This window comes from Bidens hawaiensis, unplaced genomic scaffold, assembly GCF_021521415.1.
Source record: "Bidens hawaiensis isolate Kalapana, Puna unplaced genomic scaffold, B.hawaiensis_p1.1 tig00000512_1, whole genome shotgun sequence".
NCBI lineage: Eukaryota > Viridiplantae > Streptophyta > Magnoliopsida > Asterales > Asteraceae > Bidens > Bidens hawaiensis.
In genome coordinates this window covers 2,052,649-2,079,052 of record NW_027491033.1, presented here as the reverse complement: position 1 = coordinate 2,079,052, position 26,404 = coordinate 2,052,649, and the positions used below count along the sequence as shown (strand labels likewise).

The 26,404-nt window shown below is 32.5% G+C and overlaps 3 protein-coding genes and 2 pseudogenes across 4 annotated transcripts; 1 reads left to right on the top strand and 4 right to left on the bottom strand.

Moving 5' to 3' along the window:
* Positions 1-1,020: 1,020 nt before the first annotated feature.
* LOC143632678 (protein neprosin-like) lies at positions 1,021-4,850 on the bottom strand. The gene is made up of 8 exons (XM_077101138.1): positions 4,800-4,850; positions 4,529-4,615; positions 3,363-3,449; positions 2,639-2,824; positions 1,935-2,096; positions 1,794-1,847; positions 1,573-1,704; positions 1,021-1,466 (listed from the first exon to the last, which is right to left on the bottom strand). Exons 1-8 carry the CDS (start codon positions 4,848-4,850, stop codon positions 1,083-1,085), a joined length of 1,143 nt encoding a protein of 380 aa, XP_076957253.1. The 3' UTR covers positions 1,021-1,082.
* Positions 4,851-8,470: 3,620 nt separating this feature from the next.
* Positions 8,471-9,702, bottom strand: LOC143632667 (protein neprosin-like). Its single transcript, XM_077101133.1, has 5 exons — positions 9,694-9,702; positions 9,321-9,494; positions 9,184-9,237; positions 8,601-8,678; positions 8,471-8,512 (listed from the first exon to the last, which is right to left on the bottom strand). Exons 1-5 carry the CDS (start codon positions 9,700-9,702, stop codon positions 8,471-8,473), a joined length of 357 nt encoding a protein of 118 aa, XP_076957248.1.
* Positions 9,703-13,288: 3,586 nt separating this feature from the next.
* On the bottom strand, positions 13,289-17,334 carry LOC143632656 (protein neprosin-like). Its single transcript, XM_077101124.1, has 6 exons — positions 17,308-17,334; positions 15,998-16,084; positions 14,096-14,257; positions 13,964-14,017; positions 13,753-13,881; positions 13,289-13,678 (listed from the first exon to the last, which is right to left on the bottom strand). Exons 1-6 carry the CDS (start codon positions 17,332-17,334, stop codon positions 13,289-13,291), a joined length of 849 nt encoding a protein of 282 aa, XP_076957239.1.
* A 560-nt stretch (positions 17,335-17,894) lies between these two features.
* On the bottom strand, positions 17,895-22,137 carry LOC143633830 (uncharacterized; annotated as a pseudogene). Its single transcript, XR_013153743.1, has 3 exons — positions 21,586-22,137; positions 19,379-20,738; positions 17,895-19,268 (listed from the first exon to the last, which is right to left on the bottom strand). The product of XR_013153743.1 is annotated as an uncharacterized LOC143633830 (transcript).
* A 1,679-nt stretch (positions 22,138-23,816) lies between these two features.
* On the top strand, positions 23,817-25,836 carry LOC143632647 (cinnamyl alcohol dehydrogenase 1-like; annotated as a pseudogene).
* The last annotated feature ends 568 nt before the right edge of the window (positions 25,837-26,404 follow it).

Sequence of the window (26,404 nt, the reverse complement as noted above, 5' to 3'; positions counted from 1 at the left end):
CCAAACATCTCGGAATCGTCCATACATATCCAATCAATCATTGCTTCACCGAAAAAAACAGTTTTGGATGGTTAATCGATCAATATTTCACTTTTTTCACAAAGACGGTTTTAAGCGTTTAATGAGCGTTTAAGGTTTTGTGAGCGTTTTAGGGTTTTGCTTTTGAGCGTCTCGCGTACGTTAAGCATTTTCGTACAGTAACTGCACCCATGTTATAAATATAAAATAAGTTGTAGTAGGAATGGAGTTTATCATTTAAAATTAGGTTGAATCGATTGTTTTGTTGGGGTCAATGTGTCATACCCAAGTACCCAACCGACTATGGGTCGGTGGACGTTGGTGGACCAACCTGATTGCCGACAACAAATTCCAACTCAGCTCATTCCTCTTTTCTTTTATATATAACTTGAGAACAAGGGCTAGATGAGAGAACTAAAAAAATAATATAACATTATGTAATCCAATTTACAAAAGTACAGAATGGGCCAAGTCCATTCCGGTCTTTTGTTTGAAACCTTCAATCCTTCACATCCCAAATTTATGATTTTTATGTTCGAATAGAACATCAATGACAAATCAATACTTCAGTCCAACGATGATTAAATAAAACATTAATTGGCTCGCTTTAATAAAAATAAATTAAAAAAAACATCCTAAATATCTCTTATGAAATCTTTGCTCTTATATTCACTCTATTAATTTGCCATTTTCCCTTAGGGATTAAATGAGTTACTTTTTTCATACCCGGTGGTCTAAGGTTAACTTTCAAAAAAATATGTATGAAATTCACAAACAGAGTTAACGATCTGTTAGTTTGTGATTATTATTGCTAACAAAATAGAAAGTTGAGATTCCCACTAGTTATATTGTTAGTGGGATTAATATTGGCCAATAATTAATGTGGTTCGTTATTAAAATCTAATTTTCCAAAAGTAAAGTTTTTTGCAATTCTTATTGTAAACTTCCTCCTGATACTTAACATGTATACTAATGCCATGTTATCAAGATCTGAGTTAGCTTTCAAGATAACATCTATAACATTTGTTCTTACAGAAAATTCATCATCATAATTCATATGACACTTAACTACACTTTGGATTATTGCGACTCCCCGGACCTCCATAATACAAAACAGGTTCCGGGACATATTCTTTCAGTATATGCGCGTCGTAGCAATTCCACTCATCGGATCTAGCATAAAGCGGTTCTGGTCGCTTTAACGGATATGAATTCTGTTCTACTAGCATCCCTATTATCTTTCCAGAGGTCTCAGTTATCGGATCAGCAAACTCTCCACTGGCCATATTAGTTGATGTATGCGGACTGGTTCCAACTTTCGGGCTGTAGACTTCACCTCCCCATTGAACCAACACTGCTTGATGTTTCATCGTCTCAAATATGTCTGCGGGCCAGTACCCGACTTCCTTGTCGTTGTATTTAAGCCACCAGTTACTTGTTTGTGGATCCTAGATAATAGATATATATATATACAAGAAAACTATGATAATTAAGATATATTCTTGGATGGAAATAAACTTTGTGACTATGTTAAAAATGAAATATTTTACTGACTTTGGAGATTTGAATTGTGATTTCGGATCCATAGTATGAACCGATATCCATACCAAGAGTGACCTCTCTGGATGTCTGAACGAATCCGGGACAAGTGAGATCGAAGCAGCCTGTATTTTGCATACCATCAACCTATAACGTGTGGAATTGTTAATTCAACACATTTTAAACAATATACCTCCAAAATGTGTAAAATCATATGATCCGAATGAGAAACCTACGGTCCAGTATGCAAATAAGCGGGTATACTGATCATTGTAAACAATCGGGTTCATCTGAATTTAACATCAACAATTCATATGACATCAAGATTTAAAATGTGTTGTATGTAGCAGTAATGGGATTGATCGAGTAGTGGTTACCGCCCATCCAGCTTCTGCGGTCTCAAAGGTTTGTAAAGGGCCAGACCTAAGCATAACTTGAGAAGTACTATAATCACCAATTGATTCAATGTATGGATTAAATACTTTGATGTTGCCTTTAGCTCCTGAGTAACTGTATCCCATCGTTACAGCTGCTGCAAACTATATAGATGTAGGTTAAAAAAGGATAGAGATATATATGTATATGACGGTAACATTAACATTGAAATTATATATCACAGGTTTGAGTATGGTCTAAATGAGTTCACGCAAGTTTCTGGTCGAACCCCCTGAACATGCTTAGCTAAATGGGCGATGCCCGTGTTCACAGTTGACTCGGTTAACCCTTTTATATATTTATGTATTTAAACATGTTTATGTAATAACTTAAAACTATTTGTTTATTTTTTATTTAATAGTTTTAAAGGTAAAAAAAAGAAATTGGTATTTTTCAAACATAATTGCTTAAAAAATAATATGTAAATCTAATATTTTAAATTAGATATTAATATGCAAAAGCGAAAAGTAAATAAAATATAATTTTTTAGGTTTAACGAGTCGTGCTCATGTGTTCGTGGTTCATGTTGATTCTCAGGTTTGTGTAAAATTTCCGGACAAGTGTTGGTTTTGACACGCTAAACAACACTACCCATTTATGTATGAGGTTAACTCAAGAAGATTGAATTCATTGATGGGACGCATACCGAGTGATCTTTGGTTACGATGATCTTCCCGGGAGTTGGATGTTTGTATGAGGATCTACGAATCGGGATCGTTCCATTTGGGCAACTTCCATACTGTCGCCATAGGTGTGATTGTGCCTTGGAAGAACTAGAGTTTCGCAATGTCCTCGGTGTATCTTCCTTTGATTGAAGATGAGTGGATTTCATCTGAAATATACATGTGAATTCATAGTTAGAATAAAAATATTCTTCCATTTATATGAAAATAACTCAAACTGAATAAAAAAAAAGTTATATACTTTCATTTAGATTTTATTTTGGAAAGCATAATCGAAATTACATTATGACTTATGAGCTCTATCTTTTCAACTGTCAATAATGATTTTTATATCTTTTAATCCATTCATGTCATTGGAGTAGAGGCCAACTTTAAACTTAATTCTTAAATAATATTAAATAATAAAAACAAGTAAATAAACAATAATAATAATTATCTGTAGGAGTGGCTAAACAAATTTAAATGAGTTGTTTTTGGGTTAATATGGGTAATTTTTAAAATTGTAATGTGTTAGGATGGATTAAAAGAGTTTTTCAAGGAGGTCAAGATGGGTTGGGGAAATATTAATAACTTTTGGCTATGGGTTGGAATGGTTTGTTTATGGGTTAGAATGGATTAAAACAAGCTCAATCCAATTTTATATTCAACAAAACCTACAAAACCGAACAGAAATCGAGAAATCGAAACCGAAATCATTGAAACCGAAAAGATACTGAAACCGACCGAAATGAAAAAAAGCAAAACCGAACCCAAAAAAACCCCGAAAAAATCAACCTGAACCAATACAAAACCGGGTTTTTTTTGTTTTTGTTTTTTTTAATGAACGAGGATGACTGGAAAAACATTTGCGTTTTTTTACATTTTGCGTTTTTTATTTATATTTTGAGATATTATTATTTAATTAATTATTTTGAATATATTTTTGAGGGGTCTTTAAAACCCTTTGTATTTTAACCTTCACTTAGGTCAAGATGGGTTAACTTTACCCAACTTGACGCATACCCATCCTAACCCTCTATTTTATAATCTCATTCTGACTCATACCCATTCTAACTCATCACCTAAATCTAACCCAACCCACTCACATTGTCACCTCTAATTATCTGTATCATTTGGGTCAACAGTTACCGGAGTCGTTTAAATATAAACATGGTTGTTTTTTCTTTACATTATAATTAATAAACTTAAAATCGCTTTTAAATTTCATAAATACATGTTACTAACACCATAATTTTATTTAAATTACATATATATTTTACAATGGCATGTTAAATAGTTAATACACTTGTTTGCTTTTTAAAGATAACCATTAAATATAAAAATCTTAACTAATATGTGTTAATTGAATTCTATAGTAGAATATAATGCATTTAATGCATATATTTAGAATAAAAGTTAGTAATTAATATAACTAGCATATCATATTATTATTAAATTTAAATAATATATTATCAGGATGTAAATACATAGAAAGACATTAATGAATTTTACTCCTCTAAAAGTGAGTGAGAGGGATGTAGTGAAAATAACTGTTAAAACAAAATAATTACACACTACTATAAAATAAACTGTGAGGTTTTTATAGATTCTTAAGTTTTGAGTGATTGTCAATTATATATGTGGCTTAGAAGTTTAAAGCTAAACAAAAAGATAGTATACTAATTAACTAAATTAATTACAGTGCAATGGAAGTAAATGTGAAATAAAAAATACGTCTGTTAGAAAAATCCAGTTCTTGTTATATATAACACTCTGTCAATATCTCACACATATAAATGTTTTCTTTTACTAAATTGTAAAACATATCAATTATTTGATCGATAACTCTTAAAATATTAGGAAAAAAACATAACCTGAATGGTATGATTTTTCAGAGCCGCATGATCAAAAGAAGGTTGCTTGTAAATGTCAACGTAGTCAATTATATCTCCATTCGTAACCTATATAAACACTTATGACAAGTTAACAATATAATACGAAGGATATACAAACATACTCAAGCGAAAAGTCAAAGAAAAGGTAGCCGACAAGTAGCGTTCAAGAGCATATAATCATGCCAGATAATGATATACAAAATAAAGAGACGTTACAAAACAAAACAACACAAAACAACAGGAAGCATACCTGAATAGTTTTTATTGCATGTCTATTGGGGATTCCCGTTTTCCTTGCCATGACTATGGACACTAAGATCAAAAGAAAAACGACTATTAGCTTGGATGCCATGTATCAATGGATGTGATGTGGATGAACATGAAAAATGGTGATACTTATTTATATGCAAACATGTAACTAGATTATCGTAATATGAATGATATATATTCCGTAATGTAATTTGTCGAGCAGTTAATCTTTTAACATTTTTAAATCTCTTGTTCCCATATGTAAATATAAATACAATTCCTTGAAAAAGGAAATATAAATACAATTAATACAAAATATAAAAACTACCACAAAAATCTGTGAAATTAATTAATACAAAGTCAACAAATTAATACAAAGCAATTTTATCCATCTCTGAATGTACACCAAAATCCACAAATTAATATAAAATTAGAACTTAAAATAAAATTACAATAATCCTGCCACTGTAATAAATAACTACTGCTATATGTCACTTGTCACACTCTCATCCGTTCTTATAGTTTTAACCCATTTTTATAATATGGATCCAACATGGGTCATCACCCACCCACTTAATTATTATTCAAACCTAATATCTAATTAGACCCTAAATCCAAAATTTCTTCCACTCCATCACCACCTATCGTACTCTCCGTGGCGTCCACCACCACCCCCTGTGCCGGCTACAAAATAGCCCCTCTCCACGACCACCACCACCACTACTATCGCCCCTCCCCACTTTCCGCTTTTCTATACGCTCTTGCCCTAATCCACAAACAAACAATTATCTTCTCTTTTGGTACGATTTTCGTTCAATTTATTATTTAAGATTTATTTATCAGTTTCAATTGATTTATACGATTTATATTTAATGTAGTTCATCAAATATTTCATCTAATCTCTGCTCATCGATTTGTGTTATTTTTTATTTCTATTAATTTATTTATATTTTTTTGCAGTTGATTTCTCGATCGATCGCCATGGCCAAAAGCACATTCAAACTCGAATATCCTCTCGGTATTATTATTATTATTATTATCTGAATCTGAGATCGCATCGGTGTGTTTTTTGATACTGTTATGTATTAATTTGCTTAATGAACTTGCTTAGGTTTTGTTGTTGAAGTTTATTGTAAGGTTAATTGTTGAAGAAGATGAATATTAGTATGTGCATTGTTACAGTGATGCTTTGTAATTGATTGATTTGGTTAATTAAGTTGCTTCGGTTTTGCGGTTGAAGAGAATTAGTACGTGCATTGATTCGGTTATGTGTTTTGCTGTCGACGAACTGATTTTGATACTGTGATGCTTCATAATTAATTGATTTGCTTGATTAAGTTGCTTAGGCTTTGCTGTTGAAGAGAATTAGTATGTGCATTGATGCGGTTACGCGTTTTGTACTCGATTAACTGTTCCTGGTACTGTGGTGCTTTGATTTGCTTAATTAAGTTGCTTAGGTTTTGCTGATGAAGTTTATTGCTCTCGATTAACTGTTTTTGGCTACTGTGTAAACAACTAATATTATTTGTATCACCTACCTGCTCGCTTATTAAAACCTTCTAATATTGTGGAGATTATGGTTCCTAACTTTTTCAATCTAGATGATGATCATTGTTTAATGCCTATACGTGTGGAGACTTATTTTGCAGTACATCTTTGTCGTATGATATAATATGATGACTTATTATGGTCAACCTTTTTCTTCCTAATGCAAATCTATTTTCATGTTCTGTTAATTTAAAATCCTTTTTATATTTGATTAGCTTTAGGTAGACTTAGATTTCGATTTACTTAATTTATGATTTAAAGTTTTTACATTTTAAATGTTTTAGATTCATCAACATCGTTTTGTGCGTTATAATTTTCAAGTTTGTCAATGATATACAGTTAGTACTGGTTGTAAAAAAGAATTAGTCCTATGTTAGTTTAAATCAAGTTTAAGTAGGATGAAAAATTGTCAAGGAATAATTCTTTTTTCATTAATTGTCAAGGAAATTTTTTATTACTTATAAAATACTTGTGTATTGTTTTTTTTTTTGGTAATTCTTGTAATTTTAATGTAATTTGTAATTGTATTAATAATATATGACAACTATGTTATTGATTGTATTTTGTTTAATGTTTAAATATTAAAATTTTCATTAATTGTCCGTGTAATACACGGGTCTCAAACTAGTGAATAATAAACTCTTTTGAAGGTATCTGGTTTTAGACTTGGTTCAAACACATCTCAAGTGATGAAATCATGAAAATGTTCAAGTATCTAAGAGTGTCAAAAATGTTCTTTTGTACATGATAATAGTCGATGGTTTGCCCTTCTCTAAAGAAGCCAATCATAGTATTTAAATAGGATTATGGGGATTTCTATAGTCAAGAGGTGACTTAAGAAGTGTTTATGCATTTTTTTTTGGCTTTATCCATGATAGAATACACTTATATATCTCCTTAGTATATCCACGATACAAAAATCTCAAAACCATCCATAATGTGTTGCATACACTAGCTAGTAGCTAGGGATGTATTAATCATCAAAAATGAAGAGACATATAAGCGTGGAGACGGCATGCGATGATTGGAGAGCAGCAACATGATGATTAGAGAGCATAAGCGAAGATGGTTGGAGAGCAACGGTGGATGTTCAAAACCAAGCGCGAATTGTGTTTTCAGATAAGTTTTTGGTTGAATACATGTCAAAACATGTCGTTTTAAAAATGGCCAATTTGGTTCAAAGTAAATTCACTTATGAATTTCTACTTTTACTCATTGAAATTTCCTTTGCTTGCTATGTGAATCTATATATCCGATTAACACTAATTCACTTTGATTAACACTAATTCACATGTAAACTAGTGTTGGTTAACTTTGTTAATGTTATCCTTTGAAGGGTATAATCATTGAGATAATGTTATCACTTGGGAAAATCATCAACTTTGTTAATGTTATCATAGAATAGAGATCACAATACAAGTTTTTGGTAAAAGTTGAACTAGATATTTATCTAAGTAATTCCTCACTAGTCTTTGGTAAAAAAAAAATAAAAATGAAATCAAATATTATTATGCAGGCTATAACAGTTTCATAAGTTGATCACCAACTGACAATTACAACCAGTGGTTAACAGTTTGGATTAGAGCGACTACCCGGACCTCCATAAAGAAAGACGGGTTCAGGAACATCTTCATCCAATAAATCTGCATCATAGCAGGACCATTCATTGGAGGAAGTGGTAAAGGCTCCTGGTCTCTTTAGTGGATATGAATCTACTTCTACTAACATCCCTGTTATCGATCCTGACTGTCTATTTACGCGATCGGCAAAGTGTCCACTGCCCATGGCGGTTGCTGTGTGCGGATGGGTTCCCACCTTGGAGCTGTAGACTTCACCTCCCCACTGAACCATGTTTGAATTATTCTTCATTAGCTTAAATAGCTCGCCAGGCCAGTACCCAACTTCGTTGTCGTTGTATATAAACAACCAGTTATTTGTTTCCGGATCCTATATATATACAATAAGGGTCATGCTATAGCGCTACTTCACCCTATTTGATTTCGCACCATCAAACTATTGTCCACAAAACATTCGGACGACCGTTTTGAAAAAAGAAGATAATAAAATAGAACTTTGAAAAAATTTGGTCACAACAGCCGTCTGACCTCTGTCTGGACGGCCGTTCTAACTAGAGACAATCAAGCTTTGAAAATTTGCCCGTCTAACCTATATCCAGACGGATGTTTAAAACGATGTGGGATTATATGTTACTTTATGGTTGGTGTATTAAAAATATCCACTTATATATACTTACCTTGGAAATTTGAAATGTCATTTCAGTTCCAATATTATGTGTGCCAATATCTCCTCCCAGCATTATCGCAGGAGATGTCTGAACAAATCCAGGACAAGTGTTGATCAAAGCAACCTGTTTTCTTCTTACCATCAAGCTGTAACACGTTTGGAGTTGTTAAACTTGATATTATAAGTTGTCATGCAACAAATATGTTATATGCACTTTTAAAAAATAATAATAATAGAAATTTCTTAAGATTGCTTAACGATTTTACAAACTGTTAGCTTTTTTATTTTTTATTTTTTTATTTTTTTTATAGATTTAATCGATCAATTTTTGTCAGTATCATGTACATGAGTCTAGTAATAATTACATCCCATCTCATATATCAACGAGTATTGTCCGCTCACGAGAACCTCACATATTTTTTTTTGATTACTCGAGTGAAGATTTCATTCCCATGAGATGAATTGTCCTAGTATCACTCTCACTCGAGTATACTTAACTGTGGAGCTCATCTCATACGTTGACAACACATAACATAACAATTTCTGGTTTGCCTAAGGTGTTACACCTATTAAGATCCACGTTTGAAACTTACACTCCATGCTACAAACAAGCGGGTTCTAGTATCGCGGAAAAGAGTCGGGTGCACCTGAAATCATCAAATAATTTATTAGTATTATAAATCTTGTGAAAACAAGTATTAAAGTAATGAACGTACTACTTAGTACTTACAGCCCATCCAGCTTGCACAGTCTCGAACTCATTCTCGGAGCTATGTGGAGGGTCACCCCAGAGCATAACTTGAGAACTAGTGTAATCACCGGTTAATTCGACGTAGGGGTTCCATACTTTGATGTTGGCTCTAGCTCCTGTGTAATTGTATCCTCCCTCAGAAGTTAAAGTGAACTATAGATTTCATAAGTTAGAAAAAGTTATATCACAATATATGTATAAGATTACTCATGTGAAACGGGGATATATATATATATATATATATATATATATATACCGAGGGGTATGGATGAACTTGGTGGAAGAGTTATTAGTTTGATGATTGTTTGAGGATCTACGGATTGGGATAGTTCCATCTGGGCAGCTTCCATACTGGAGCCATAGTTGTGATGGTGCCTTGGAAGAACTAGAGTTTTGCAATGCCTTTAAGGTATACTTCATTCGATCAAAATGACTAGACTTCATCTAAAACATGAATATATATGTGAATATTTATCGTCAACATTCAATAACATAACGTACATGATTAACGTGCATAAAAACCATTTCTTTTGTTCAAAAACATGTGGGTTTGTGATGTACTAAAAAAATAGTTGTTAAAAACAAAATACACTAACTATACCCAGAAAAATCCCAGCTATTAACTGAAAACAAAAATTAAAAAAAAATCCAAATTAACTGTTTTAGACAAATATTTGTTATGTATTTTAAATTTCTTTTATTGGATTAAGCAATCATATTACAAGGTAATTTTTTTTCTATTTGTAGGTTATTTAATATTAAATATTTCCATGGTGTTTTGGTTTGTAGGTTGTTCTTTACTCATGGTAATATATAGCGAATCATCAAATTTGCTTATAAAGGAATAGAAATCAATTTAGTAATTAAATATTGATTTTTTGATTTTTCTTTTTTTTTCTGTTAACAATAATTCATTTAACATATAAGTTGATATTTCGATCTCTATTAAATTGTAATATTTGTTCTTTGAAAAACCAGAATACCCAGTTTTTATTTATTTGACATGCTGATATGAATTAAATTAAAAACTGAGTTCTAATTGCTAAGTAAAGTATTTCATAAAAATCGCGAGACAAAAATACTTTATTTTAAAAAAAACTTAGTTTTTCTATAATCTAATTTTATCGGAATGCAGAAAAAAAATTCAAATAAAATTGTGTATGTATCTTTAGAAAAAAAGGTCACGTATTACAAATTTTCAGAGAAAAATAAAAGTATTTGTAACTTAATTATTATAAACTATGTACTTTTTATATAGTGTAAGTAAATATTACAAAAATATAAAGTAAATAATATTTTTTTTATAATCAGGAGAAATTACAGAATTTGGAAACTTGAAATACTTTAATAGTCATATAATCAAATTTAATAAAATGCTAAAATCAATAAATTATTCAGCGGGTGAAGTGTGAAAAAAAACACCTGAATTGTATGATTTTTCAGAGCAGGATGTTCAAAAGCAAATTGTTTGTATATGTCAACATAGTCGACTACATCTCCATCTTTAACCTATATGTAAGCACTTTTAATCATTGATAAAATCATAACCCGATAACTATACACAAAAGAAAGAGAACAAGAATTAGCCACATACCCGTATAGTTTTTATTGCATGCCTTTTAGGAATGTCTATTTTCTTTGATATAACGTTCGTGGTTGTTAAGATCAATTGAAAGAGAATTATAAGTTTGGATGTCATGTTTCAAATGGATGTGAATGAATATGAAAAACAATAGCCAATATATATTATTTATATGCAAGCAAAAAGAAAAATAATATCATTCACATTGAAATCTCCATCTAGTTCTCTAATTCTCTATAATTTATTTAAAAAAAACTTGTATATTTTTAAAATCTAACTATACTAATAAAAAAAATAATGAGGATGATGTGGCAATTCCACATTCATTCTTGACCTAGTCTCTCTTCTCATTCATCCTACATATCCATGGGTTATGGAGCAAAACCATATTGACAAATAGGTTATAATTTCTTTTCTAATTCTCTAATCTTTCATCTCATTTATCCTAACTATCCATTGGTCATGGGTCAAAATAATTTTGCCAGTCGGGTTATAATTTATTTCTAATTTTCTAATTTCTCATCTTATTTATTCTACCTATCCATGGATCATGGGACAAAACAATTTTAAGAAATGAGTTATAATTTCTCTTCTAATTATTTAATCTCTCATCTCATTATCATAGTTATCCACGGGTAATTGGTAAAATCAATTTTTGCAAATGTTGTATAAAACAAATGAATTTGTAAATTTGAGATTATAGACTACTTATTGTTTGTACTATATATTTTATCTTCTTTTTATTTACAATTTTGTTCATTATTTCAGATAATGGATATTTTTATCTTTATTATTTTATAAATCTCGTGTAATACACGGGTGCAAAAGCTAGTTTGTTTATATTAAAAGGCTTTCATATCCAACATTGCATCTCTCAGCTTACTTATAAATGCTGATTTTATTATTTTCTTCATTTGTATATACGCACTACAAAATATAAAGATTTGAAAATGATACTCTGTTAAGTATAGAGAATGCTTTATTTTTGTATAACTTTTTTTCTATAAAAGATAATCTGATTTTACGAAAGTTTTAGTATATGAAAGTTTGGATATAGAAGCGTCAAGAGCAATTAGCCATTTTCCAAAATCTTTGTATCATCAAAACAACATTAAATTTACCTATATTTATAAGAGGGGTATAAATATTTCAGGAAACTCGAAAACTAATATGGTGGTTGTTGACAACTATTACAAAACAGGGTGTTAACGACTGATCGAAAAAATTGGTCGCAACTTATAAAAAATAAATTGAATCACAAATTCTATCCTAATTTTTCAAGAAAAATAAAGCATTTTAAAGGTTTTTATTTTGAACCATAACTATCATTTTAAGTGTTAATCTTTAAATCTAAAAGTTTGTCATTTTTAAAATCAAAAGCTTTAATAAAATTAATTCTTTTCCCAGCATGAAATTTCATATATACCATTATTAGTGTATGCGCTAAAACACCAACTTTAATGTAAACATTAGACTTAAAAAATCCAAAATTAATGTAAAATTTAATGCAGCATCATTATTTATTTGTCAATACAAGGCCAGCCCATTTGAAAGAGGTATTTGTCTATGGTGTAATCTATATTTGTAAGAGTAAACTAACATTTGTCTTTAAAAAAATTATAATATTTCTAAATTTTACATATATGACAAAATATAGTTATTCATCGTCAATCTTGGTCATCCATGTCAAACATGATCAAATCTTGGTCAATTATAGTCAACATTGGTCAAGCATAGACAAGGTTGTAGTAGTCGTTGTCGGACGGTGGGTGGGGACTAGCGATTAATCGGATAGAACTTTAATGTATATTTTATAATTTTATACACACACATATATTGATATTTATTTTTCAGTTTTATATATACACATACAAATTTTGGCCGGAAGTTGGCTAGAATATCGTTGGAAACCGTTGATTTTGGCCGGTGTCTCGTCTAAAACCACTGATTTTGGCTGGAATCTTGCCGGGAAACGCTGACCAAGTCCGATTAATCCTGTATTTGGCCCATTAGCCGATTAATTGGCTGATCTGCCCAAAATTAATCGGTGGGATGGAGACTAGCAATTAATCGACGTACGTCTAGTCACGATTTTTACAACCATGAGCTTAGATAAACTTGGATAATTGTATATATCCAACCTTATATCAATCATAGTTAACTAAAGTTAACATCAGGATTATACGACGACAGCCATTCAATTATAAAACATAAACATGTCAAGTGAAATCATGTGATGGATCTACTGTCATTGTAAACTAATGCCATAAACATGAGCAGATTCAAACAGAAAATATTATTATTATTGTAACATTTTTCTTCCAAAACGTTCATTGATCCTTAACTAATTACAGCTAGCCATTGCTCAACTACAATAAGGATTGTCCCGAGCCCCCGGACCTCCATAAAAGAACACGGGTTCAGGGACAAGTCTTGTCAACAGATACGCGTCGTAGCAAGACCACTCATCAGAGCTAATGTAAAGCGTATCTGGATCTGGACGCATAGGTGGATTCGAATTTGATTCTATTAACATCCATGTGATCGTTCCACAACGTCTAGATAAGTGGTTAGAAAACTCCCCATTGCCCATTGCGGTCTGTGTATGCGGATGGGTTCCAACCTTCGGGCTGTAGACTTCACCTCCCCATTGCACGGAAGTTGCTTGATACTTCATTAGCTGAAAAATGTCCCCGGGCCAGTAACCAACTTCGTTGTCGTTGTATCTAAGCCACCAGTTATTTGTGTTTCGATCCTATATGTATATGTAACGTATAAATGTACAAGATCAAACGTACATAAGAGCACAATATGTAACATACTACTCACCTTGGAGATATGAATTGTGATTTCAGATCCAACGCCCGTAATCTCTCCTCCAAGAAGAACCTCGCTGGATGTCTGAACGAATCCAGGACAAGTGAGATCGAAGCACCCCGTGTTTGTCATACCATCAACCTGAAACATGTGAAATTGTTATTTTCTAAACTTAACAAAACTTAGAAGTAGTCAATTTGTAATTTGTGGTGTTAGAACTTACACTCCAGTATGCGAATAAGCGGGTTTTAGCATCATTGTAAACAATGGGATTGACCTGAAAAGTGAAAACATCAAATAATTAATGTAATTATTTTATAAAACTTGTGACATGATTAATTAATGTGATACTTACTGCCCAGCCAGCTTGCGCAACCTCAAAGGCTTTTAAGGGCCCGGTCCTAAGCATAACTTGAGAACTACTGTAATCACCGATTGATACAACGAAGGGGTTCCATACTTTGATGTTGCCTTGTGCTCCTGAGTAACTGAGTCCTTCGGTTATCACCACTGAAAACTATAGAAGTATAGATATATGTAAGTTAATTACTCAAACATTAAGATTGAAGGCAGTACTGATGTTATTGATACCGAGTGATCTTTGGTTATGACGATCTTGCTTGGATGGACATCAGTTTGATTTGAGGATCTATGAATCGGGATGGTTCCCTTTGGGCACCTTCCATACTGCAGCCATACTTGTGATGGTACCTTGGAAGAACTTGAGTTTTGCATTGTCCTCGGTGTTTCCTTTGTTGGATCAAGATGGCTGGACTTCATCTAAAACATATATATATATATATACATATGTATTCATATTTCATAGTTGTTGCCAAACCATGCTTTCAATCAATCAATATGTATATATTCATATGAAGTTATTAATAAGTGTATATACAATGTTCTCATATTCGGCCGCATTAAGCTTCACTAGTTGGATCAGTTTAAAAAACCGGAGAATGTCATAAATAATTTAAAAATTACATATAACTATATAAAATGGGAAAATTTAGAACAAAGCATAACAAAATTTTTATTGTGTATTTGCAATATTAATAACAGATAAAGCCATACATAAACAAAATAAGTTTAAAGTAGTAAATAGATCATCAAATTGCACTTTAAAGAGTAGAAAACTAAAGAAATAATTAAATTGGACACAACCAAATTGTGTCCAAATTCCGGCCTTAAATATGCGTTTGTTGTGTTCTGAAAATATTGAATAATTTAAAATAAAACTATTGAGTATATATAATAGAAATAATCTGTTTAATTGAGGTACCTAATTCTTTACAAAACACATGTTATAGGAGTTTTCTTCATTCATATTAGCTTTACCAGGGAAATTTTTATTACAAATCATTTACTTTTGTTGGAATAAACAATCATATAATAATTATATTGTTATGGTAATATTAGTTACATGATCGTATCTATATTTTCACACATATATTAATTAGTGGTCAACTATAATTATCTACGAGTATTAATTTACTAGTCAGCTACAACGTCTCTTTATTTATTTTCTAATCACGGCCTAATGTACTCCTAATGATGTTAATTACACAAATATGTATCACGGACTCTAATTGTTAAAGTTATTTGATATTACATGTATGGGAAAATTTTAAAAGTATCTTTAAAACGAGTAGTTATGTATACGTTGATGGTCAAACCTGAAAAGTATATTAGACTATAAAATCATAAGAGACATATGAACACGCACACGACAAGATCTATTATATAGAAAACAATATAAGATTACAAATATACGACCAAAAATACAAATTTAAGTAAAACTACTATAAATTACAAATTACAATTCACATTTGTCTTTTCACTTTTAAATAATGACCTTAAATGTCAAATAGAGTTATGACATAAAATTGATTATTATTTCTAATAAGAAGATTTGAGCCAAGCTTGATATCTATTCATTTAGTCTAAACTAAAAATGCGGGTTACATGGTATGTTATGTTTGTGTTGTGTCATAAATAGACGCCGCTACTTCTTAAATTTCAAGTTATTTAAGTTATGACATAAAATGTCTACTTTAAAAAAAAATATATTATTTATTCATTTAACATACAATTTAATTTTTCTCTTTCAATTGTTAACATACAGATTCAATATAATTTATAGTGTTTGGTCAACCATTTCACTGTTATATGTTGTTCTTTTTCTAAAGAAAAAACAAAACAAAAACTGCTAAAACTAGTAATAATACATTATTTAGTACGTAAAGTATAAAAATACCTGAATAATATGATTTTTTAGATTTGGATGATCGAAAGCAGGTTGTTTGTAGATGTCAACGCAGTCAACTATATCTCCACCTTTAACCTATATAAACATTTTTAACGATTGATAAGTTAATAATAAATTATGAAGAATAGACACAAACAAATAAAACACGAAAAAAACGAGTACATGAACTCCATACCATAATAGTTTTTATTGCATGTCTTTTGGGGATGTTTGTTTTCTTTGACGTGACAATGGATGTTAGCATCAATAGACAAACGATCATAAGCTTGAATTCCATGTTTCAAATGAATGTGAATGAAGATGAAAAATGCATGGTACCAATTATTTATATGCAAACAATTAATGTAATTAAATATTTGTGATATGAATAAGATTCTGTAATATGCTTTGATATAAACAATTTACCTTTTGATTAACCATTATGTTCATTATCTTTATAGAAAATCAGAAAAATGTTAAATATGGACAAATGTTTATATATATTTATGTGTCTACGATTTAAAATAAAAGGTTAAAAAAAAGAGAGAAAAAAAGAAAAATATTTAAATTTCTTATCAAGAACGAAATAAATGTTTAGACCATTTTTTTATGTATGCATTAAAACATCAAATTTCATGTAAAGATATACCTCCAAAACTCCACATTTGATGTAAATTGTAAAATTTAATGCAATAAATTTTATTTTTTATTTTACCGGCATTTAATGCAATAAATACTTATGCCGATGATATTTAAACATTTAAATTGTAATCAAACGTGATCTCATAGTGAATCATAGTCAACTCTGGTCAATCGTAGTCAAGATACTTTAATAATAACACCGGTAAGGTCATTAAAATATAGTGCGACTAGGTTGGAAACCCGTATATTATGACTAGGTTAGAAACCCGTCTTAAGTGGTTTACTTTCATACTACTTTTACTTCTTCAACTATGATAAATCCACTAGAAAATCAAGAGTTAATTACACGGTTGGTCCCTGTGGTTTTTTTTAAAGTAATAGATCTAAGGTTTAAGCTTTTAGTAACATGTTAGGGTTTAGTGGTTTTAAATTTATAACAACATTGGGTATTAAGGCTTACGGGGGTTAACTTTTTACAGAAAACATTGTGGAGTGCTAAAAGCGTGAGGGCATTTATGGAATTTCCACATTCAATGCTTTTAACTCATCCATCTTGTTTATGATATGTAGTACATACTCTCTACAGCATGTCCTTGTAAGCATTGCCTCTCCATTCGGGCTTTGTTTTTTGATGTATGTGTCGTAAGACGATACCAATGTTCAGCTAACGGTAATACCTTTTCTAGAGCTGGAATTAATCCCATATGTATATCAGAGATGAATGTGAAATTGTATTGGTAATCCGAATCAAGGTCTTCACCGAGAATTCCCAAAAAACATTTCTAGGAAATCTAAACACTCTGCCTCTACTGTGACATAAGCAAGCGGATATATGTCGTTTTTTGGATCAATACCCACTGCTGTTAACAATTGCCCCGGGAATGGGCCCTTCATGAAAGCTTCGTCTAATTCAAGTGACTCCCTTTTACAAGCTCGAAAACCTTATTTAAGGAATCAGAAAATGGTAATACTTAACTAACCCATCAACATAACCTAATTCTTGTACAATCTGGTCCTACTAAAGTATTAAGAATTTTTCCACATTCAACAAATCGACATGATCAACCTTTCCATCCTCGGACCACACCAGGAAATGGTGGAAAAGCTCCACCATCGTAAAGCTTGATGCAAAAAAGTTAATAAATCCCTAAAACAATTTTAGAGATAGAAAGAAACACAGAGAGTTCTACTCAAGTCATCAACAAATGATTTTGACATATAATGAAATGCAGAGAAAGGAGTTCTCAAATCATTAATGGTCTATTTTTATTTCTGATCTCTCTTGTGTTACCACAGTATCAATGAACTATCTGTTGGTTGGTTCATTACTACATAAAGACTCCAACTACTACGTTTTAACTAACATATAACAGCCCCTAAATTATTAAGACCATAACAAACTCCCCCTTAGAAACATGGGAATAGAAAATCAAGACTTCTTAGCCGTGAACTAAAACACTACCAAAAACCTCGAAAACAAGACATGAGTGTCTTAATGGTTTCATGCGTACCGAGCATTATGGTTCTCATTAGTGAACCTAGACCAAATGGCAATACATACATAAAATAAGTAGCAACAATGCCAACATAGATGATAAATATGAGCTTAGGTTACACCTTGTCTTTTAGAGCTTGATGACCTGCAACAAAACCCTTTTGGCCAAATCATAAATCATTGTAATTAGTTAATTACCATTCAGCCCTCAAACTTGGACTCTGGTGAACCATTTCCTGGTTTCTTCAAGCTGCCCAATATGCCATTAATCAAGTTTTCATTTCCATCCACAGGTTTATCCGCCACAAACGAGTACCGTTTCGCAGGTTTTTGCGTGCCATCATACGTGGGCGGTTTGTTATTGTTCAAGTGATCTATATACTCCTATCAGACCCATCTGATGTTATCCTGTTGGTGGTATCCTCTTTGTTACCATACCATGAATCGAGTATCTGCACTAATGAGCTTTCTTCTTTCTTACCCTTAGCTTGGTTCTGTAATCCTGCTAGTGAACTCTCTGCATCTGAATCAGACAGGTCGTTATCTGAAATGGTTTCAAAATCATCTTTCTTGGTTTTTTTTTGTTCAATGGGTCCCAGTTCTTCCCATTGGGTATCATTATCATCCTCCTTTCTTGATAAATCAGCCTTTTTGGAAAGAACACGAGCACCAGATGGGAATATATGATTGGATTCTAGCTTCACCCCAGGCATGATCTGAAGCAGAGTTGCAAGCTTCTGGTAACCGAGCTGTTGAACTTCCAATTGATAACCATACTTTATAAAAAACAGCTTTTTAAAGCTGCTGATTTTGAAACCATCTGGATGTTCTTTAACAACCTCATTCACAAGCTTCTGGCAATCACGTAATATCATACTTCGGTTTTTGGAAGAGGTTTTCACTTCAGGTTCATGATTTTGCCCGTGTGAGTCGGTGTTTGTGGATCCTTTTGAATTTGAAGGTTTGCTGGATGAGCTGCTTCTAGAAGGTCCAACGATTCTGAAAGGAAAAGTTCTGGACGGATTTTCTACCACCCATTTTTTCTCTGAAATTAACGAGTCCACGAGGTGTGAGATTTGATTTTCAGTTAGAGATTGAAGTTGAGACGGCCCGAATTGCTGGAAGTTGTGCACCATCTCCTGCCTAAATTAAACCAAAAACACATGAAATAGATATAACTTTAGTTAACCCTTTCTTAAAAACTGTCATAAAATATGTCATAATACAAGCTATATGTTAAAAGAAGTACGTACCTGGTTTTAGACTGCAAAACTGAGGCTGAACCTTTGGAGCTTTCTAAGAAAGCCAACATACCATTCCAAAATCTTTCTGTAAAAACTTCCTGCATCTGTGATATCTTTTCATCAGTTTTACTCAATTCTCCCTTCAGATCATCAGATTTCTTATCACTTTCCCAAAATTTACACCATTTCACAATCCGATTAAAGACGCCAGGAGGCTTGCTAAATTTATCATCACTTTTTGTAGATTTCTCACCAATTTCTGCATCTTGAACAACTTCATTAGCTGATGAAGAAGATGACTGATCTTTAGAAACCGAAGAGTTTTCATCAGCATTAACTGTATCTGTATGAGAAATCATCTCTTGATGACCATCATTACCTCTAAACCATTTCCTCCACATAGACTTAAAAGTTCCTCCTTCAGGTTCACCTGTATTTAACTTTACTAATTGCAGTTGGCCAGAGTTGACTTTGCCTTCTTCTATCTACTCGATAACAGGAGGTGGTTCTACAGCTTGCTGTGGTGGCTGCTCCTGTTTTATAGAAATTGCTTGCGACTCTGTTTTGACATTTTCATCATCTAATTTGGAAGATGCTGACAATACTTGATCATCTGATTTTGAAGGCACAGAAGTGTTGTCAGCAACATCTTCCTTAACAGCAACAGCTGGAACCGAGTCCTTTGAATCTTTTGTAGTACCCTGACCAGAAACAGTTTCGGGATCTTGACTTTTTGGGCTAATTCCATGTACTATATGTTGACCGTCTTTCTGAGATTGAAGTCTTAACAAATTTGGCATGGCCATGAGAAAAGCTGAGAACTTTTTATGACCATACCAATCCCTTTGAATTGTAATATTACTCTTTCCTAATTCAGCTCTAAGTTCTGTAATTGGTATCCCTTTAGGATATAAACTCAATGTACTGCGTACCGCATTCATAACCAGTTTTGGAATTGGGCGAATATTGTCTGAATTTGAACAATTAGAAACCTCATCTGATTGCACAGATGAAGTTTGGTTAGAAACATGGTTACAAACTGCAAAAGGGTCTTCAAGAGCGACTCTATAATGGCCATACCATGAAGCATAAGGACCATCTGGAGGTTGGTTGAAATACCTTCCAGTTAAATTTTCTCCTTTGACCAATGAAAGCCACTGCCACATGATACTTGCAGCACTACAAAGAACCGCAGGAGCATTATCTGTACTAGCAAGCAGTACATTGTAATTATTCATTCTTAAGCGGTGTAAAGTGCTAGCAAAGTCTCTGTCACCAGATATCAGAAAAAGATGAGCAGGTGGTGGATTTTGAGACACCCAATACATTAGGTCTACTAGAAGAGACCTATCTGCACTGTTCTTTCCACCTGTATGAAACAATAGAAAACTAACAGTTACTAACTGTACACATTCTAATAAGACTATGATTCTGTGTATAATTATAGGTGCAAACTGCAAAGAGTACTTTCTGTAACCAGTTCATCCAACAATTCATAGTTTTCTATTACTCTGTTACATAGAGGTGTACATGAAACCGAAAAAAGCAACAGTTTGTTTTTACGTCCTTGCAAAAACCAAATTCACGTTCAATTTTGGTTTTGCATGTGATAAAAACCGAAAAACCCGAAACGCACCAAATTTAAAAATTTTCATTTTTTATATTAAGTAACTATAAAAAAAATTAAAAAAATAAAAAATATGTAATTCTAATAATTTTTAGCCAAAATGTATAATAATCTATAAGTTATTTATTTAACAAAATGAAGCAGGCACAAGTTCATTATTTTTGGCCAAAATTTTTTTTTCCAACCCAAAATTTTCAAGCTTAAATGGCAAAACCGAACCAAAACTTACCGGTTTTCAAATATTCAAAAACCAAAGTTTCAGTTTTTGATTCGGTTTTAGCCCAAAACCAACCCAAAGTGAAGCGTGCACACCCCTAGACTGTTACATGCTGTATAGGTCCTAAACCAATACTAAAACTCTATGTACTGGTCCAATTTGTGCAAAAAATTATAACATAATTCTTAAACAAGTTATTGCATATAATTATATTTCAACAATTGAATCTAAAATCACTAGTCCTAGTAACACAAAGCTACCAAATAGATCATTCTCCAGTAAACTTAACAATTTCTCTAACCTAATTTCACAACTAATCAACTGAATTTAAAATAACTAAATAAATAAAACAACAGAAATGGATAAACAAACCATTAGGAACATGCGTAAGGTTCATCCCAGTGGACGACAACGCCTCCTGATTAGCCCTAGACAACTGCATAACGTCACCAAACGCCGTCACCTGAATCGGTCCTTTAATTCCAACTGACCTAACGGCAGCCGTTATAAACTGCGTGACTTTAAACACATTAACATTACACGGCACCTGACAGTTTTCAAAGTCCCACCAAACCAAAACCCTAACGTTTCGTACGTCCTCTGGATTACTACGTCTTGAGTGTGAGTGGTGGTAGGATGACGTGGCGTCAGGTGATGACGTTGAGAAATGAGAGAGTGTGGTGCTGGTGGTTAGTGATGGTGTACGGCGGAGGAGAGAGAGGGTGATGGTTATGGATGAGAGGTGTTTCATGGCGGTTGTGTGTGTGTGTGTGTGTGTGTTAGGCTTCCATTGATGGAAGCTTGATGAAGGTAACACAAGGTTTATGGGTTAAAACCCTACGGCGTGTGCGTGTCACGTGACTCGTGTTAATGTGTTAGGTTAGGAAGACGTGACCGGGTTTTGTGGTTTGTTAGCGTTTCTTGGTGACTGCTTTTGTAAACTTTAGTTCACGAATTAATTAAAACTCATTCTATATGCAAGATTTTTTTTATTATTTGTTCTCTCTCTCTCTCTCTCTCTCTCTCTCTCTCTCTCTCTCTCTCTCTATATATATATATATATATATAGGGGTAAGTTATTGTACAATAATGACTTATCGTACATTACATACGTGACACTGTTGGTAATCGATTTCAATTTCACGCGGTGGCAGTTTGGTAAATAACCTAAATAGTAGTTCGCGATCAAATTCATCGATTTAAAATCGATTTCGATCCAAATTCAGAACTCCTTAATCTATCTCATCCAATTTCTAAACTCTAATCACAACTTACAGTATGAAATCTTAAAAGTCAAAACCCAAAATTGAAAAGAACGTCACTGAACATTAAAAATCTTCAAATTGATCAAAAATTGATGATTTAATCAATCGAATTGATGTGTAAAAGGCTTTAGAATCATCAATCGATTATGAAAATACAGATTAACGCACTTAATTGAGCTCTGATTAGGGTTCATGTTTAAACGTTCTGCTCAAAGTTTAAACGTTCTGACCTAAATAAACACCAACATGATGATTTAATCAATCGAATTGATGTGTAGAAGCATTTAGATTCATCAATCAATTATGGAATTGCAGAAATAACTCACTCAATCGAGCTCTAATTAGGGTTCAAAATATTATGTTTAAACGTTTTGAAACAAAACTGAATACCTTTAAACGTTCTGACCAAAAAAGAACATCTTTTTTTTATTATGAAATTGGTTTTTTGAAAGTTAATAATATGCTTATGGTTTGATGAAACCCAAGACCCGTTTATTTTTTTTAGTATCAAATTGGTTTTTTAATTTAAATAATATATATATATTTAAAATAAATAAGATATTATTTTTTATTATATCCTATTTTATAGGATTTTACATAAATAATTTGGTGTGAATAATTTTTAATTTAGTGAGATGTTATAACCCGTTTAAGAAATATCTAGGTTTAGTAAGACCCGTACCTATGAATTCGGGCTAAATGCATGAGAAGCCTCCATTTAAAAATCAAGCAAACCTGGTGACTCCAAAAAATGAGGGAGCGACCACATCACGACACGTAGGATTTTTTATGACTTCATTTATATATATTATAGATATAGATAATTACATATAAAACACATTAGATGGAGGTAATTTACACAATTGTGAGGAGACACCGTTAAATTAAATGATGAGCTTGCCGGTAAGTCATCACAGTTACAATCTCCGGCGACGTAATGACCTTCAGTTACTCTCCATTTATACGATTCAAAACCTCTGTGATTACTTCCCAATCAAACCTTGTAAAAAAGAATTGCAATAAACTCAACAGTGGTATAAGCATGACCGACGGTTGATTCCAATTGGTTCAGCCCCCACAATCGCAAAACACGGTACGCATACGTTCGTATTCAATATTTTGGTTTGTTCGACTTCACCTAATTTCTATTTCTATTTCTATTAATGTGATATCAAGTTTCAAATTGAACGTTTGTTCGGATGCAAATAAATAGTTGGAATGTTATATCAAATATCGATGCCCCTAATTTCCCCCCAATTTTGATACTCAGGGGAAGAAGATTACCAGTTGCAAGCTCCCCTAGGGTTTCTTCTGATCCAATATGATTAAATATAATCGATGGATATGGCTGCTCCACCAGCTAGCAGATTACAATTACCTCATCAAAGCTCATGTTAATTGGTGGTAGTGGTATGCAATGTTTTTATCGATTTAATCTCGAATCCACAAATAACCCTGTCTGTGTCATTGATTATCTTGTGATTATGGAGCAATTTATGCAGTTCCTGTTAACATCTCAAATTTTGCCATTGAGTTTGATTCTGCCTTTCTATTATGGTGTTGTATCTTGTAGTTAGGGTTAATTTACTGAATAATTTCCCTAAACAATTTTGCATTCATGTTCTTCATTAATGTTTGTTTACTTAAGATATAGTATGTATATCTACACAAATTAATTTGATTTGCCCTACTATCTCATTGTTATCTCTATTGAAAACGGAAGATGAAATCCGTTCGTCACCATCCATATTTCTTCATCGTCATAAGGATCATATGGGAATTTTAATGATATGTTGGGTCCAAAATGTTGCAGGAAAACAGGTCCAGAAGATGCCGTGTTCAAAGTTTTGTATTGTGGTGTAGATCACATTGATCTTCATACTAAAAGAAATGAAATTCACTCGACTACCTACCCTACGGTTCCTAGCTACGGTTCCTAATTTTACAACTAATATTTTTATCACTGTACCATCCCTTAGCGTTAACACTCTTGTGTTAAATAATTGTGTGTCTTGCAGGCATGAAGCGGAGGGAAAGGTATTGAGGTGAGCCCAGAGGTGAAAAAAATTCAGTGTATGTGACATAATAGTGGGATCTTGTGGCGAATGTGCGCGTTGTAATTTGTAAAAGCAATAGAGAATGATATTATAGCAACATGTTCACTTACATTGTCTTACAATGACATCTTTAAAGATGGAAGTTTTACACAAGGAGACTTCTCTTCTGCCATGGTAGTCCATCAAAAGTAAGCAATAACAATAACCCTAAACCTACATTTATTTCATATATGGGAAAGTTTCTGACTAAATAAATTGACTAATTGAATTTGACTTTTTAAAATTAGCTGTTTTGACTTTTTCCTCTATAAAAATAGCTTGACTATTTATAGCATGCCAAAGTGCCATATGCCAGCCACCATCCTCATATCAAATCTACTGCTCCAAAAAAATTTTCACATAGTGCTTTCCATATTATTTTTTATTTCATTTTACAAATAACATTTTTGTATTAATTATTTTTATTTTACAAATGATGTTAAGACTATTTAGTCAATATTTTGGGTCAACGCAACTATCTAATTATACAAAATTAAAATCTGCAGCTATGTAGTTAACAAACCAGAAAACCAAGCCCCGAAGCAAGCAACACCGTCACTCTGCGCAGGAGTAACGGCTGTAGTCCGTTAAAACGGCTCATTGGATCTAAAAAGCCCATAAAAGTACGAATCTTGGGGTTGGGTGGAGTTTGTCATCTGGGTGTTTTAATAGCAAAAGCATTTGGTCTTCATGTGATAGTGGTAACTTCCTCTAATAAACAGAAAGAAGATGCACTCACTCATTTGGGTGCAAATTGTTATTTAGTGAGCTCGGATTCAGCTGAAATGAATAGATAAAGAAATAGTCTTGATTATATACCACACATTGTGCCAGTTAACCATCAGTTACAAGATTACCTTTCTCTTCTTGATGTTGAAGGGGAGATATTACTCATTGGTGCCAGTTAACCATCATTGTCTTTAGTTCGTTGCTTTATTTCCTTTATGCAAGAGATTTTCTTTTCATTATTCAACATGTTTGAATAAAAAAATATTTACCAATATCATTTTTTAGTTCTTTTGAATTATTTGATAAACAAATGAAGTTTGTTGAAATAATTTACAGCATGTCGATAAGTGGAAGTTTCGTCGGAAGCATACCAGAGACACAGGAGATGCTTGACTTTTGGGTGGAGAAAGGTTTGAAGACAATGATAGAAGTGGTGAAGATGGATTATGTGAACAAAGCATTTTGAAAGGATGGAGAAAAATTATGTGAGGTACATGTTTGTGCTGGATGCGGCTGGGCGCAATCTTGAGTGACAGCAATTTTCAAATTATGAGTTTACTAAATTCAATCAACTTTTTATACAACAAAGCTCGATGGAGAGTAATATTTGTTCACTATATTTATACTTAAGCCAATAAAAATGTTATGTTTATCTCATTATTCAGCATATCTTTTAACTTCATGACGATGGTATTAATAACAATAATAATATTCATTTTTCCAGATGTAATGCACTTTTATGGAGTAACAAAAAAATATTAGCAAATTTCTTATGTTGTGCTTTTTGAATGGCGTAACTATCATTTTCTTCCTCTTTTATGTATTATTGGCCAGTTTATTATGTATTACGAGCCGGGGGTCTCACCGGAAGCAGCCTCTCTATTCCTACGGGGTAGAGGTAAGGCTGTCTATATCTTACCCTCCTCAGACCATACCATTGCTTTGCTATTGGTGGGATATACTGAGTACGATGATGATGATGATGATGATGAAATTATTATTGGCCAGTTTATTTTATCAGGTCACATATTTTGAACATCTATTCTTTTCGAGTTTACATCTTTTAAATACAATCTTACTATTGTACTATCAGGGTTAAGC